Source organism: Platalea leucorodia (assembly GCF_965183815.1).
Source record: "Platalea leucorodia genome assembly, chromosome: 8".
Lineage (NCBI taxonomy): Eukaryota > Metazoa > Chordata > Aves > Pelecaniformes > Threskiornithidae > Platalea > Platalea leucorodia.
The window spans coordinates 36556688-36573992 of record NC_138830.1 but is presented as its reverse complement, the minus strand read 5'-3'; the positions used below and the strand labels follow the sequence as shown (position 1 = coordinate 36573992).

The 17305-nt window shown below is 47.1% G+C and overlaps 2 protein-coding genes across 3 annotated transcripts in view; both read left to right on the top strand.

The window, feature by feature from the left end:
- The window catches only part of LOC309594305 (metallothionein-2), a 216043-nt gene that overhangs the window by 13875 nt on the left and 184863 nt on the right, over positions 1-17305 (top strand). The gene's annotated exons all lie outside the window — the stretch shown is intronic.
- Positions 1-17305, top strand: part of GNAO1 (G protein subunit alpha o1) — a gene marked incomplete at both ends in the record, with an annotated part of 146670 nt that overhangs the window by 44194 nt on the left and 85171 nt on the right. For both annotated transcript variants that reach the window (XM_082319886.1, XM_082319885.1), the window contains one exon: positions 6639-6780. In XM_082319886.1, the coding sequence (XP_082176012.1) occupies positions 6639-6780 (142 nt within the window). The remainder of the gene's footprint in view (positions 1-6638; positions 6781-17305) is intronic.

Sequence of the window (17305 nt, the reverse complement as noted above, 5' to 3'; positions counted from 1 at the left end):
CGTGTCATTCAAGCACAGCCAGAGTGGAAGAAGAATGAGAGTTTTGAGAGATTTTCACCCTGCCACAGAGGTCTGAACTGTGCCTTTGCAGTCTTTGAAACACAAGGTCATGGGCATCTGCGTTGATTTAGTTTAACATAATCCAGGAGTTTTTAATCGCATTTCAGGCTATTAAATGAGTGAGCAGAGAATCACTGGAATTTAGCTTCATAACTCTCCTGTAAACAAACTTTTTGACCTCATATCAAGATAAATATAAATTTAAAAGTAGCTGATTACCTCTAGCAGAAGATTTTCCATCAAAATTTGATCAACCCCTTCCCTTCCCTACATATTAAAGTCAGATTTTTGCATTATTATTTTTCCCCATCTGCAAAAAAAGCTTACAGAGTTTTCTTCAATATTAGGTTTTTTTCTTTTGCCTCAAGCTCTGCCCAGTCTCACCAGAATAACCTGCTTGATTCTGAAATGAAACATAAAGGATTATTTTTGAAAGAAAAAGAGGGGAAGAAGGAAGAAAAAAAGTTAGAAAAGTTTGCTGAGCAAAAACAGATTTGTATGTGTGTTCATTCCAAAATTCTTCACTTAAAACCCGCCTCGGATCAGTCTATACCCTAAACATGTACATGTGAATGGGAGTCTCAACAGCCTGAGCATCGGTGGGCAAATGCCAATTGTCCCTCTCACGCCACCTCCCTTCTGCCATGGCCCAAATGATCTCCTGCAGTTGCAAGCAGCACTTTACACCCTGTAGCATCTCACACTCTTTGCATCAGCTGGGAGGTTTTCCCTGTGCGCATTGTCCATGTGGACTTTAGGAGCTCCCCATACAGACAGAGCATTCAGGAGACCTGAGCTTTCCTGGCGTGGATGGAAATGCTGCAGAGGAGCACACAACCATCCAGGCTGAAGCAGAGCTGCGGGTGCTACGCAGGGTACCACTGCCAGCCAAAACCAGGTCAGCTTCCTAGAGCCCAGAGAGGTGAAACTCATCGCTGTGGCACAAGGCTCTGTACGAAAGCTGTGCAGTGACCTTTAAGTACCTTGATTTGTCCAGATGAAGGTGAGGAGCAAGGACTGCTCTTACAGGAACAGGACTGTTTATTTGCAAGGTATTTGCTTGCAATACACTTTGAGTGTAATAATCTCCTGATGATTTCATGCCTGGTTTTATTCAAGCAAATCACTGTAATTTTAGGGATGTGCATTGATATGGGAAAACTTCATTCAGCTGGAAACGTCCTTCTGATTGAAAGTAAATCACCTTAGGTAAAACAGAAACAGTATGGGATTTATTTTCTCTGGTAGGCAATTGGAAGTCTCCAAGTATGTCTTTTACAGTGATGCGGACAGTTTGAAGCCAGATAAAGTTCCCTGAATTTAGCAGGAAACATTTCAGAGGCATTGGCTTGAGGTTTTGGAGTGATAACAAAGTGCAGGACATGAGGCAGGGCTGTGTCAGTCAGGAAAAGAGAACCTGCATGCAAAGCTGTGAAGGGGATGGAGGATACCGAGCGCTGGAAGGAAGAGGGGGAGCAGGGCTGTCCACAACAGGCTCCACTGCTGAGCACTGCCGTCTCTCTCTCTCTGGCACAAGAAGGGCAAGTTTTGTAAGATTAAATGTCCTCAGACCAGCCGTGTTTAAGGAACTTCTTACTACATACTTGCAGGCCCTGCTGGCGCCATCTCAGAAATACAAACACTTCTCCTTGAGAGCTCTTGGAGGGCAGGTGAGGTACCAGAAAAAAATGTAAACATGGTGTCTATCTCTAAATATAGAGGGAGAAAAGAGGAGTAAGAATTATAGACCAGTCAACTTCTAGAAGCTTTCAAGAGAATTGAACTATCAATCAAACAATTTGCAAGCACCTAGGAGATAAAAAGGGAGATGAGTGACATCCAGCATGGATTATACAAAAATGTTAAACTAATCTAATTTGATTTCTCGTCAGAAGCAGAAGAGGAATAGTTGGTGCCATATCTAGATTTTGGGAAGGGTTTGACATGATCCCACTTGACTTTCATAAAGTGACCTGGAAAAACAGTCTAGATAAAACTACTTCAGATCTTTCTTACACAAAAATGGATGAGTAGCACAACTCATTCCCAAAGAATACAGTTACCGGTGGCTCATGGCAGAGCAGAGGACTCTGCAGGGTCTGGCAGGCATTGATTTTCTTCAAAATTTTCATCAGTGACCTAGACGAAAATACATAATTACCCCTGGCAGTGACATGGAGCTGGGATAGGTACTTCAGCACATCAGAGGATAAGCTTCACAGCTTAAAATTATCTTGGCAGGTTAGAGAAGAAAGGACTAGTCTGGGGCACTGTGCCTCAAGAAGGAGGACCCAGTTGGAGAAGGTGTAGGGAAGAGTCATTGCAGTTACTAAACCAGGCTTAGGTTGGAAAGGCTGGAAGGAAAGCCCCAGAATAGCTTCTCTGGAACTGGAGCAGGGAGGGGAGGAAATTGTAGTCTGTGCTCCAGGACGTTTTCAGGATAGATGGACAAGTATTCCCCCAGGAGTGACCTAGGGAAACTGGCTCCTTGCTTGGATCAGCCCCAGCTGAGATCCAGCCCTACCACGCTGGAGTTGTCGTGTGCTTTGTTCAAAGCTGCCGTTTCACAACCGCTGGGGCAGTGCGTGTCAGCAGGGACATAGAGCAAAATTCTCTTTGGCTTTGCCTTTTTAATACATTCGTTTTGTAGTGAAAGGCTGAAGGCACGTAAGTGCTTTGTTGAACGGAAGCCAAAGCGAGCTGCTACGCGGAATGCACCCCCTGTTTCCAAGTATTTCATTTATTTTGTAATTAAGCAATAATCGCTGAGGCACTGGGCACTTCTTCAGGATTAATGACTTGCTGGGGGATGGCAGAAGATCTGATCTGCAGTGGAGCCATTTTCCCCAGCAAATACCTGTCTGCTAATGCCATTCTAAAATGAGTATGACAACATAACATGCAAACATATGGGTTTTGCTGTTAACAGCTGAAGGATAGGGAGCAGGCATTAATAGGTACATCAGACAATCAGGTTGCTTCAGTTGTCTCTCACCATTCCATTCAGAGCACGGTGTTTCATTAGTCACTTGGTGAATGAAATGGCTTTTTAATTGCTCAGAATCGCTTTTAAAAATTACAGCATTGTATCCCCCTTCCACAGCCCCCGGGGATCCTCTTTTCTTCCTTTTCCCTGGAGAGAACCGGCTCTAGTGTGGCAAAGAGGAACCTGCCTGCAGCAGTTTCCTTTGTATTTCAGACACAGGCAAAAATACAAGCCATTTAGAAAACAGAGGATTCACATTTTTAGTGCTGAAAACCCTCTGTTCCCATTAATTGCGGGTTGTTTAAGGACTACCCCACCCTGCCTGAACCTTTAAAGACTTCCCAGTCTTGACACACTGCTCACTTCTATTAGTTCCTACACACTGTTCATTTTTAATGGTCACAGCTCACTACAGTATCCAAACCCCACTGCTTCATGTGTCCTGCGGCACACAAGCTCAAGCCATCTCCCTAACAATATGCCTCCCAAGAGTGTTGTTGGAGCTTTAGATGTCCTCTAGGCAGTAAAGCACAATAGCAGGCAAGAAGAAAGGTATATCCCAAATGGGTGAGTGGCGTCATGAACGATTCTAAAGGACTATGGAAAAAGCTGCCACGGGAGTTTAGCCGTCAGATCGCCAAGGCAAGCAAGAGGAGAAACATTTGCTAAAAGCATATAGGACAATAAACCAGTTCACAGTGTCCTAGCAGGCTTTGGAACGGCACTAGTCAGTGGGGATTTGCTCGCTCAAACATCAGGTAATGTGCTAACTGCATGATTGATTAATCCGTAGGTACTTCCTACAGCAAAACTTCAATACTGGCATCCGCAGCGCTGCTTTCAGTTGCTGTGGCTGCCTTCCCAGAGAGATTTCACAGAAGAACAATTGGGGTGTTTTTTTTCTCCACGCTCTTTTCTGCCCCCTTTAAAAGTAATGCTTTTATGTCTGCGCTTTGAACGATGTCAGCACGTTGCCCAGTCAGCAGTATGTTTGCTGAGGGATACCAGAACCATTCTCCATCGCTTAATTCTGCCCCTTCAACACAAGGAGCCCTGTTACTTGGTAGGGTCCTTACTGGCTTGGAGTATTTAGAAACACTGAGTATTTAGAAGTGAAAATGTCGGGCAACAACTTAATGGTGCAAGGCCAGAGATGGTTTAAACTCTGAAGAAGACCAAAGCCCACCTCTTTCCCTCTACAGCTGTTCAGCCCTCTTTTTGCCATATCGAGACCCTAGCTGATGCCCGTCAGTGAAAGGCAGAAACAAAGCCAGCCCGAGGTGCGGGCACCACTCCGATCTCCGCCAGCATGGTCGACAGCTGGACCAAACAAATTTCAGCTGCATCCTCTTGTGCCCCTTACACAGCCCCTTGTGCCTGTTCCTCCTCTCACCCCTTTCATCTCCCCCTCTTACATTTCCTTCTCTTAGTTGCCCCAGAACCAACATTTAGTCCCCTCTGCCCCAAAATCCAACCCTGAGCCAACCAACCAGAAAAAATTAATTTCTGGTGATGCTTATGCTAACCGCTTGCCTACCTGCTGCAGGACCCCTGCTCTGCCGAGCTTCTTGCTGTCATGCTCATAGCTGGGAGGAACCGGTGATGTACAGTCTCTCTTGAATTCAAAGGGGATTGATGCAGATCCTTGTGCTTTGTGCCAGCCATAACTCTTTAGGTTTGACTGCAACTTTTGACAAAGAACACATTTCCCAGAAGTTCAGCAACTTCTCTGAGTAACAGTAAATGATCCGTGAGATCCACACACAGCTCTGCTGGCCCTGCTCCTTCCCCGTTACTCAAATGCTGCTATACCAAACCTTGGCACAAGCACTGGATTCACACAAAATAAAATCTACAGAGTACAGGGTCTGTTATTGCCCATAACTCTTCATCAAAATCAAAACTAGCTACAGGAAAAATTTTGACAAATTGGCAAGTCTGGATTTACTAAGTCAGAAAGGTTTTCATCCACACGTGCTCTTCTCAGCCTAGGCGAGACAAACCAGCAGCCCCTCGTGCTGTTTCCAGCATGCCAGCACCATTCCCCCTTCCTGGAGCTGGGGTGCCTGAGCAGGGGGCCCTGCCCAGTTCCTCGGATCAGTAGATTAAAAATTTCCTGGACACCAATTAATTTGAACTACTGCCTGTCTTCAGCCTGTAGTCATATTTTTCCAGGACTCAGAGGGTGTTGGAGCAGCTCCTCCCGGGAGCTCAGTGTTCAGTGATGAGTGAGCAAAGGTTGTGGTGGGGAGAGCAGAGAGTCAGCCGCTGGTGTTAGAAAACCTTTCCGTGAGCTTCACATTGCGGGAACTAGATCTGTGTCTTTGTCAGCATGTTTCTGTCGGCCTTGTTCTTCATGTAGTCATCTGTTAATAACACAGGGCTGGCGTCCAGCCCTGTTCTCACCACCATCCCAGCACTGTATCTATTGCAAGCTCACTATGATCCCTGCTAGTGCTCCCTCTCCCCGGGGGGATGCCAGCAATGGTCAGGACCTTGGTTTGTGTGTATCTGATTTAGAAAAAAAGGAAACAAAAATCCTGTTATAGACAGGATGCTAGGTTTTATCAGTGACCAGAACTGTTTCTGAAGGACTCTCTGTTGTCCAGTGAGATCTGAGGATGAGCAAGCAAGGACTTCGTTTTGGCTAAGCAGATCATCCTCTCTGCCAATATTTAAGAGACAGGATCATACCTTATGTCTTCACTGGGAAGAATTATTGTCAAACACAATTAGCTCTACAAATCCTAGCTGTTTTCTAGACACACCCGAGCTTAGTTCTTGAGTTACTTAGAGATGAAGAAATTATAGGAGTCAGTCTTCTGACCTGAGCAAGGGACTGCAAGAACTCACTCCGTCAAATAGTTCCTTTTGCAGAGTTTAACAGGGACTAACGCACAGAGCATCCAGCATGCAGGGCTGATAGGACTGTGGGTCTCATTCCCACGTTGCTTCTGGAAGAACTTCCAGCACTGTTTATAAAGGAGGGTAAAGGAGGGAGGAGGTGTGTAGGCTTGTAAATACTTTAAGTGCTACACAACTAAATGACTTTGCCTATCCGTGCCCGTCCCCCCCATGCATGCACGGGTATTTCAACTCTGGTTTCTTCTGTAAGGCACCCCAGGAGTTACGATGAAAAGGACTAGCCAAGAACTAGGGTTTTCTACTACTTGTTTCAGTGGTTAAGATTTGATCTGATGGTCATTGGAAGCATTGAACACGTTTCCATAGACCTTGACAGGAAAGATAATACAGGACCTGGAAACCTCCCCCCTGTGACTGGTAAGCATGCGAACATGAGGCTGTCCAGGCTCCAGCCTCCAGCGTTCATGGTTTGGTTGGGAGGGAGGTACTGTGTGTGCCGACCCTGCACAAAACCTCCTTGAGAGAGAGCAAAAGGGATGCTAATTCCGGGCACTAGGCTCAGACGCACTACTGGTGAAAAACCAGAAAGGTTTTAAAAGAAATGCTGACTAAATTAAGTGAATCAAGCTAGCAGATGTGCTCTTCAAAAGAGCATAGCTCTCTTTTAAACGTCTCCCCCATTGAAATGACATTCTTAAGAGGTTTTTGTCCTTTGCATTTTCTTCAGGATTATCCACGAGGATGGCTTCTCTGGAGAAGACGTGAAGCAGTACAAGCCAGTGGTCTACAGCAACACTATACAGTCACTGGCAGCTATTGTACGTGCCATGGATACCTTGGGCATCGAATACGGTGATAAGGAACGACGGGTAAGTTAGAATCACCACTGCTTGGGTACGGAGAACTGAGCACCTGGAGACTCCAGAGCACAAACAGGAGGCATTGGCACAGTCTGAATACCTTGGAGGGAAAAGGAGGGAGTGGGGAAGATTTACATCACCGTTGTATGCCTATTGCACATGCAGTTTGTGCAACAAACAGAGGCATAGGCACAGTTGTATATGACATGCTACTTGTACACCTACGCTAGGAATTGCAGCCCTGGGGACCTCTGTGTCACAACAGCCACAATCTCTCATGCCCTGGCACTAGCCAGGCCAGTACAAGAAAAATTTTGTTATCTAGGGACAGTCTAGATGGAGGTACTGACAGACTTGGGGAAACAGTGGGAACACTTGTCCTGTCTACTGTGCGTGTGCTGGAAACACAGGCTGCAAGAAGAAACATCTCGGGGAGAAGTCTTGCTGCTGTTCAAATCCTTTCCACCAGCCTGCTAATATAGGAAAGCTTTTAGGATTAACTTGACTTCTGCGGGCGCTTGACTGGCTTTTACTCACACATCCCCCATTCAAGTGTACCCAAACAGCAGTTTCACTTGCAAACAAGAGGATGTATTACTTCCCTGAGGTTCATATGGACAGGGTCTTAGGCAGCAGTGTTTGTTAGTGTGTGTCTTATCAGAATAACTATGTGATGTCTGGCAGCCTTCTCATGCCACACACCTAAGCCAGCCTGTCCTTTGACAGTTGATACTCTGTTGTTACTTTAACCGGCTCCCTATATTTAAACAGTGGCTCCTCTGTGAGGTGCCCCTGCCAGCCTCTGCCTTTCCTTTTTGCATTTCTGGCTCAGACCAAGCCCACACAGAGAAACTCAGAGCACTAGAGAAGTCAAGACCACCCTTTTTGCATGCTTCCATTCCAGAGGAAGTAAAATTACTTGGTTTCACTGGAAATATAATAATTTCAGATTAAAGACCTGGTAAAGGCAAAGTCCTGTATGCCGCTGAGTTTATCGTGACTATTTTTAGGTAACTATTGAATGACAGATGTACAGCATACCCCAAACTCCTTATCTGAGGGTTGATAACAAAAGCATTCACTATAAAGGATGCCAAAATCCTGCTGTGGTGTTACTGTATGAAGAGGTACCTTATGTCTCCCAATTGCAAAGGGGTATTTTGATTTCTTTGCATCTAGGGATTTTTCCCACAGGAACTCTAAATCCTGGAGACATTTCCATCCCAAATGTAGAAATGATACCATAATGGACTTCTTGTGAGCTTGCCGAGAACTAATGCTGATGGCTTTCAAACTGAATACATTAATCTGTTGATTACTCGGTGACTCAGCTCTCAGCAAGGCAACGTATCTTGTCTCAGCTAAAAACCTATGCCCAGGAAAACAGAAACAAATCATTCTCCATGTCTGATAAATAGTCCGTAGCAGACAGCTTTAAAATGTAAATTTTTTTTTTCTTTTTTTAATGCCTGAAGTCCTAATTTGAGGCGGGAAACTCAGCACTGCTTTAGTGCCAGGCCTGGCAAAGTATGGGGTGTGGAGGGGGAGAGCTGTTATCAGAACTGCCAGGAATGAGAGATGGAGTACTGGGCTGCACGAAATGTCGCTTCTGTTCATATTCCTGTGGAATAGATGCCAAATGTTCCTAGGATCATACGATAACTCGGGCTGGAAAGGAACTCAGGAGGCATCTAGGCTTCTGCTCAGGCAAGGTCAGCTCTGAGGTCAAACCAGGTTGCTCGGGGCTTTATCCAGTCGGGTCCAAAGTGCTCCAAGGATGGAGACTGCACAGCCTCTTTGAGCAGCCTGGTCCACTGCTTTACTGTCCTCACGATGAGAAGGTTTCTCCTTATGTCTACTGTGAACAACTCTTGTTTCAATTTATGCTTTATGGCAGTAAGGATCCTGAGTTACACCTTGCAAAGTAAAAAGCAAGTTAGATTAAGTTGTCCCCAACATAGTTTCCCCGAAGGTATTTAGTCCTAGAGGAATTACTCCTGTCTTACAGTGGTGTCATGCACAGACAAGCCTGCAACGAACCACTGTAAACCAAACGGTCTGGGAGGGCTGATTCAGAGTATCTTCTCCCTTCGCAGATGGGAGTAATGTTCCTTCATCCAGCAGTAGATGGAGGGGAAAGAAACCAAGTCTCTCAGGCTGTGGTCTTCCACTTGCTCCTTTCTCTTAGTCAACCTCCACAGAAAGTTGCTGGTATTAGTATGAAATAGTATTTATTTTAATCTTACAAAGAAGTGCATGGCTTCTGCTACCCCACTTTTGTTATTAATGTACAGCTGCTATAAACAGAGGCCATTAAAAAGGCGATTTGCTGAGTATTATGCTACATGGTTCATCCCTTTTCAAGCAAAGCTTTTCTATTTTAAAACTCATTCCTCGGCCAAGGGTTTCCAATGCAAATCTTTTAGAGGGGGATTTTCCCCTACTCATCACTTAAGCCCCCAAGAGAAGAGAACTCGGGAAGGGGAGCTGGGGCTGTGGCTGGTCGAGCCTGATTCAGCAGCAGGGAAGGAGGGGGCACAGGCCCAGGACAGGTTTTCACCAGGGACTGCTTGGCTATTACAGCTTCCCCCACCCCAACTTCATTGGAGATGCATCTGCCCCTGTACCCCTTCCAAATAACACCCTGACAATGTTCGGAGCAAAAAAAAAACCCCTCCCCTACTTAATAAATGTGAATGAGGTGTTTTGTGCTTTTGATATTGAGATAAAATAACCAAATCCTCTTTCACTGTTTTCATTTTTTTTCTGCCCGTAATTATACTTCCAGTATTTAGTCTAGTAGAAGCGAAAGACTGAGGGAAGAGTCCAGACTAAACCCCTTAGCTTTTGTCAGTCAAAGTGAGATCAATCTAGGAAATACAAGCTAAAAAGGCAAAATAAATCACAAAAAGCAGATGCTCCAGGTCTTGCTGACCCTCTCTGGTAATAAGGAGCTGTCCCCAGGTTAAGAACAAAACAGTCTGCACGTAGGATTTCACTTTTATATGTGGTCCTTGTTCAGGGAAGTGGGTTTTCTTGCAAGTGTGCCTGGCTTACAAAAGGTTCATGGGCTGCAGGCAGCACCTGGGTCCTTGTTTCGTATTCTTCATCGCAGGTAGGCAGGAGCACGTCCTGCCAGCTCATGGCACGTTGTCACCGCGCACAGCCCGGAAGATCAGTCTGAAACTCCAGAAAGGCTGTGCAAGTGCAAAGTCACAAATCCTTTACATGTTGCAAGAGGGCAGGCGAAAAAGGAGCAGTCAGTGAAGAGACAGGAGGCAGCTGCGGGAGGAGCGGCATCCGTGGGTGTTCCTCATCTCCAGGGCCATCACTGCCCTACGTCTGGATCCCCAGCTAGCCAAGAGCAAGGGGTTACATGAAGGAAGAGGGGCAGAGGCTTGGTCCCACCTGGCTACTGAAGACCCTCCAGCTGGCCCATAAGGCACTACTCAGTCCTTACCTTTATAATGAGATTACAGGCAGGAAAGAGTCAGGCCGTAACGTGTACCCTCTGGATTAAACGGTTCTCTAAATTGCAAATGTATTAATAAAGCAAGCTGCTCACAGATTCCCTTTCAGTGTACCCAGGCAGAGCAAATGGGAAATGGAGAATTAAAGCCAGGAATCTAGCAGTCAGTACAAGTGTTTGGATCTGATCAAGGAGGAAGGGCAGGGAAGTGGCGGATTTTCATCTCTCCATTTGAAGAGCCAGTTCTGAAGTCCGGCTTCAGAAATCCCATCCAGAAGAAAAGTAAATTCTCTTCCTCGGCGGGTCAGTGCTGACCTCAGAAGCTGCTTGGAAATGCAGCACCTACAATCCCACTCGAGCAAAATGCCAGAGCTGCAGCCAGGCTGGGGGGTCTGGGGCTGTCCGCAGCTTGGAGTGGTCCCAGGCTGCAATGAGCCTGCCCAGGCAAGCATGCCGCTCCGTGCAGGCTGGTATGAAAACAGCTGTAGAGCGTGTTCATATTAGCATAAACCAGACAGAAAGAGGCCGAAATTGTTCAGAAATTACTCAACAGAGAATGCCTATATCAGTCGTGTGGCTGAGATACAAGTGTCTGAGGGGGCAGGGTCACAGGTCCTTGGGGTCCGGAGGTGGCAGGCAGTGACCTTCAAATTGAACTTTTTTTCCCAGTGGGAGTCTGGAAATGTCTCTGCTTCAACTGTGAAAGGGACAGCTAAAGTGTTAAAAAATTTTGATAGGGAATTTTTTTCTTTCAGGCTTTGTAGCAAAATGTGTCTGTCATGACCTTATGCTGTATAAAGCGTGTAACTCCTGAGCTGCGAGCTAAACAAAGATGTACCTAGGACATTTTAAAATACTGCCTAGCAATATTAAAAAAAATCTGTTTAGTGTAATTGAACGGCCCACCCAAGGCGGCTGGCGAAGGGGCCACATGCACTGGAGCTGCATCTAACTTGCTTCTGAACAGCGGGCCACATGCAGAAACCCGGTGCCTCCAGCCCCGTCCCCTCCGCACATGCTGAAGGCAGTGGCAAGACTGAAGGCAGTGGCAGGACAGGGGATGCAGCTGCTGTCACCTGCTGCCTTCCAGGCACTGGAAGGGAGCAGTGTGTGGGAGGAGCTCTTTTTCGTAAGACCTGCTCCTGTGTAACTGGCTTTTTCTACTTGTCAGCTCAAGATATTTGTGGATTTTACTTCATTTCAGGCAGGTATTTGTTTAGACCAGCTGGCTCCTACTGCATGTCCCTAACCCAGGCTCTCTGAGAAATGCAAAAAAGCCGCTAATAACTTTGCGGAGGGCAGGCGAGGTTAGTCAGGCACCGCCATGCTGGTAGGAAGCCTCCATTTGCTGACTAGTAGCTAATGGGGTGATCTGGGGGATGGACGCAGGATTCCTGGGTTTCTCCTGCTGCACTGGGGATACGGCCAACCCTTGCTGATTTGCTGTTGTAAGCAATGGGGGCTTCACCACAGTGAAGCATAACTTAGGGCTGCTTTGTACAGGAGCAGGATGGAGTGGGAGAAAAGGGAAAATGGAATAAGGGGGGCATTAACCACCCCGTTTTTGCCTGGTGTCAGCATTTGTCTGGATGTCCAGCTGCAGCTGAAGTCTGCTTGCTTGCTGCATGCAATAGCTACAACATGCATATAACCATTCCTGCTATACTGGGTCGGCTGCGTTCATCACTGTAACAGCGCCGGACAAATAGTTCAGCCTGCCGTTCACTGAGGTGTAAAGATCTGTTACTCTTTTCCATTAAGACCAAAGCCATCTTTCTTGCTCACCTCCCTCTTTGTCCCTCCACGAGGTGCATTTCAGTTACCATCATTCATGTTTTTGAGCAGTGGAGAGAAATAAAAGGCAGGGCATTTCTCGAGAGGTGGGAAACATAAAACAGGAAAGCACTTGTTATTTTCACAGCCTGCCTTGTTGCCGGGGAGATGGTTGGCTCATTCAAGAAAGGCTTGCTGTTGCTGGCTGAGATAGCCAATGTATTGGGAATCATTGCTGCAAAATGAGGCTGGAGGAGAAAGAGGGAGACAGCAAAGAACAAGGGAAATCCCAGAGTAAGCTCTCTCTGCATGGTGCATGGTGCGTGACCCACCAGCCTTGCTGGGTTGATTCTGGAGTCTCTCCAATGAAAAGCTCCGTCTTCCACATCCCACTAATGTATTTTCCTCCTTTGTCACCTTCCAATCCCTCGAGCCCCTGAAAATACAAAATCTTTGCCTAATAAATGACCACAGTAAAGTAACAGCGGAGTGTGAAGACAGTTTATGATACACTTTTGTGCCAACTAAAAGAGCCTGAAACAGTCTACTTCCATGACTTTGCTCTACCTCTTAGGGAGACTAAAACTCAAATTGATCCCAGCCAAGTCAGCTGAGACCCACGTCTGGACCCGAGAGACCTTGCTTTGCTGCAGCAGCAACAGAACAGCTTGGCTCTGCAGTCCTGCGAAGCTGAAGTCATGGTCATCAAGTCAATGACATACGATGATCTTCATATAGCAAAAAAGATTGCCCCAGAACCAGTGTCTGGTTGACTGTAGTCATGCTACTAATAAAGACAGCATTTAGAAGGGAGACAAAATAAGCCTGCGTCATGGCTATAAACACATCATGGCTTGCTCTCGCAGACAGAATTTGGCCTAGAAGAGCCACCCAATTAAATAAGCAGGTTGTAGGATTGGAGGTTGCCAAGTCTTCATGTAGAGTTTTACTTAGGCTAAGTTCGTCAATCTGTCCTCCTTTCCAACCTAGGTAATTACAATAGAAAACTGGCAATTCATTTAGGGCTAAAATGCGACCTTAGCTCTGGCACCGCATGGGTTACAGCTATTTATAGGGCAGCAGTAGTGGTGATGAATAACAGTCAGAATCCCCGTCTTCTGCAAACATGTAACAGTGCTTGTGGGAAGGAATAAATCGAGTTTGTGAAGAAGGAAGATGATACCAGCCCTGAGGAAACAGGGAGGAATAGGGACTCAAATAGAAATAGCCTAGAAGATGTAACAGCAGTGGAAACAGCTGGGTGCTCTAGGCAAGTGACTGAGTTGCATGGACACTGCTGCACCCAGAGGCAGTATCAACTAACGTTTCTTCCAGCAGAAGGCTATCAATCACTGACAGCTCTAAAACCCAAAACTTACCCAGGGTGGCCCAATGTACCCATTTTTAGTTAAAATTCCTGAAGAGTGAAAAAAGGCCGTGGGAAATGGAGTCGAAAGGAGGCAGGGGAGAGTGGGCGGCAGTTGCGTAGCGGGTTGGAAACGCATGTCGTGTGGAAGGCTGCTCTCTGGAAGGTGCCACCTTACTGAGCAGTTGATGTGCCAACGTGATGTTTTTCATGTTGGTCCTGCTTCAGGGTGATATCTATTGTGTTGGCATGGCAACGCTTTAATCCTCACTCAAAAGTAAACACTGGGTCTGCTTTTTGGGTTCTCCCAGGCGCTGTGGGCTGGTGGTGAATGGGCAGCAGTCCGGGGACAGGGTGGGATAGAAGTTCACCTGGTCTTCCAGTCCCTCTGCTCAGTCAGAAACCTGTTCCTAAGAAACACATTTCTAGGGAAAAAATATATTTTGATGCACTTCAGCATCATATCTAAGTGAGCCAGATGAGAATCACACCTCAAAATGCCACTCAGATCCGTTTCTCTGGTGAGTGTTTGGCGTCAGCCAGGCACTGTAGATTGGTGACACTTGCTGTCCATGCCGCCTTCCCAGTTCTGACATTAGCTTTATAGCTAACTGTCCTATAAAACCACTGACCAGAACAGATGCCATCAATTAAAATTAGCCTTTTAATTTTCTTTTGAAGAAAAACAGAGGATGGAAAGAGATGTCTCAGGGGATCATTGACAAGAGAGAGACCGTAGTCATCTAGCTCCAACTCCAAGTTCCAGATTGAATCTAATCACATCTTTCACCACCTGAAGAGGGCTTTAAAGAAGATGGTGCCTGAGTCTCCCCAGAGAGACACAGTGAGAGGACAAGGCAGTGGTCACTGGTGCCAGGAAAGGGAATTCCAGCCGGACATGGGCTTGGGCTCGTGGTGCTTTCCCTCTTCTCTCCATGCTGTTGGAAGAGATCAGGACAACCCGCTGTTGAAGGGCCACCCAGCCCTTTGGGCATTAGCAGTGTGGAGGGATAAGAGAAGCCTGAGGATGTTTGTGTATGGGAGGATCAGTGAAAAGAGGAAATACCCAAAAGGTGATTTTTAAATTATGAGTACTGCCTTCCTCTTCAGCTAGCCACCAGGAGAAAAGCTTGTCAGATGAATTCTCCTGGCATTGTTTGCTCCCTGGCTGGTAGAAAGCACAACCACTTAAGGTGCAAATCCATCTTTAGAGCTGCCTTATTTTTGTAGTGCCTCTGCTTTCAGCTGCCATTTCAGGCTTGATTTCTGAGTAATGAACAACATTAGTCCTCCAAAGGATCCTTGAAAAGGATCCCCACCTCCTGCAAAACTGTCCAACACTCCTGTTCACCTGTGAAAATGCAGACCCTGTGCTGTAGGGAGGTTAGTCCTTGCTTGCAAGCTCTCTTTTCACTGAGGGGGGAATGTATTTTTCCTCCACAAGCTTTATGTGTTTGATGCTGGTTTTTTGGATGATGCAGGGAGTATTTTTAGTTTGAAAAGAAGAAAAAAAGAAACTGTTCCTTTGGAAGAAGGGCTGCCTGCTTTCCCCTGTGAGATTTGTTATTCAAATGCAGCTGCAGTTAGGGCTGCCAGGGAGGTGGTGTGACAGGGAAGCACTCGGCACACGGGGGGAGCGAAGCAGCCAGGGACTGTGGCATTAGCAGTGAATTAATGAGAGGTGGGGCAGCTGGAGCAGAGCCCCGAGAAGGTAAAAACCTCCCCGCTGCCCGCAAAGGGGCTTCGTGGCAGCTCCAGGACCCAGGGTGGGATGCAGGTCAGGCGAGGGCCGGCTCCATACCACCATCTGCCCCTTCCTGGAGGGCAGCACAGCCCGGCCAAGGCAGATTTCAGCCCATCCGATGGGGCTCAACACAGCCGCTCCCTGCAGAGCAGACAGCAGTGGCCTTGCCCTGAGTAGCATCTAGTGTCGATGAACACAGTCAGATACTGTTTGTCCTTCTCTAGAGCCTTTCTGTCCATAAAGCGATTGAAAGACCCGTAAGCCAGAACAAAAAATACGTCTAGTTATTTGATGTACTGCGCAACTGAGGCACTAAGGTTAAACACACACCACAGCAGAGGCTTCAAAGATGCTTATACGTGTTTCTGACTATATGGGTGATTGGGCACTTGCTAAAATCCTTCCAGAAAGTCACCACCATGTTTGAGACTGAAGTTCAGGTTGCATCTACCTGCAGCCTGATGCAGGCAGGGTGCTGTCTTCAGGTATGACTGCAAGTCAGCTTTTCCAGCAGCAATTGCAGATAACTACAAACTACTCAGCACATTTCAAATACATGTCAGTTATTAAGTGGATTTATTTCCATCTCTTCTGGGAAGCGTTGGGAAGCACTGCTGAGTCACACTGCTTACTCACTGGTTTTAGGAGTGCCATTTAAAATATTTGTTTTCCAAATGCCTTCTATGATGTTCCTATTATTTGAATGTCTCCAGATGTAAAATGAAAACATTTATACAGGGCATCCCTGGCCTTAAACAGATCTCTGGTGGGTAACTCACAAAAAGCTATAAAACAAATGTCTTGGGAAGGGACCTCTCCCTTGGCTCTGTCATTTGATGTTTATTCAGGGATTGCAGTGAGGGGTAGTGCAGGCTTTGCTCCGAAACAGCAAGAGCACAGGCAGGCTGGGCTTGGGACAGCTTGGGAGGGAGGAGTGAGAGCTGGGGCAGCTGCCTTGCTGTGACCAGGCACGTGGGAGAGGAGGGAGGGGAACATGGTCCTTGTTTACACCGGGTACTAATAAACTGAGGACACAATATTCTCCTGCTGCCGTCTGCTCTGGCCACAGACCCCAAAGCAATTCACCCCCCCACGAGACACAACATCAGGTGCCCTTGCAAGAGCACGAGGTCCAGGGGCACAGCTGAACCCAGGTGCTCGGCTGCCTTGGGCTCTGCACAGAGCAGGTTTCCTTGTCAGCTCCGGCGGGGAGGCATGCAGAGGCCTCGCTGACAGCCCAGTCCCTTCACACACTGAAATTAGCCTGGACAGGGGAACAAAGCGGAGTGGAGGAGCCATTTCGTGGCCTGTGGCTGTGAAGTTCCATCCTTCCAAAAGAGGAATTTTGCTGAGCTGGTGAGGCAAGGAGGCAGAAGTTCCCAGCCAATACACTGCCCTTGAGGAAATTAAAATGTGCTGACGCTGCGCTTGAGCCCCACGCCACCCTGCTCCTCCTAAGGGGAAACCTGTCCCTCCAAAGTGAGCGGCTGCTCCTCGGAGCCTGGGTAAGTCAGACAGGGAGGGAGCTCTTGCAGCCACCACGGGGACGGCTGCCTTCCCCCACGCAGAGGCACAGTGAGACGGTGGTACCTCGAGCGTGTCCCTTGTACTGCATCAGTCATGAGGATGGCAGAAGATCTGCCATACACGAGGAGTTCATTACCGGAATACAGGTTTTACTGAGGCTTTTAATCAATATTGTGTACATTGGTAATAACTGATTAAAGATACTGCGTGGGAACTCACTTAACAGCTATGATTACTGCTTTGACATCAGCTTGACCTACTGACTGGGGCGTGAGGATGTCTACTGGTGCAGCAGGGACCAGCCTCACCCAGGGCAGCAGGAGCCCGAAGATGCCATTCACCCAGGTCAGGACTGCCACAGCGGGAGGCCAGGCAGGAGTTCCCAGAGTCTCGTTCAAAGGAAGGAAAAAATGAAGCTTCGGATGAAGATTAGAAACATCAAAGCCTCAGGAGCTGCAGTAGAACAGTATCATTTTGCACCATGGCAATGTTTAGCCTTGTGGTCAAAGACAGAGAAAATGTACAGGAAAAAAAGCACAGGTCATGCGAATCATCCTGTGTCTGGTTTAGGGTTTTGATAGATAGTCACTGGGGGCCCCAGGATGCCTCATCCTCCCCTGGCAGAGACCCACATCTGCGGCATGTCTCCCCGGAA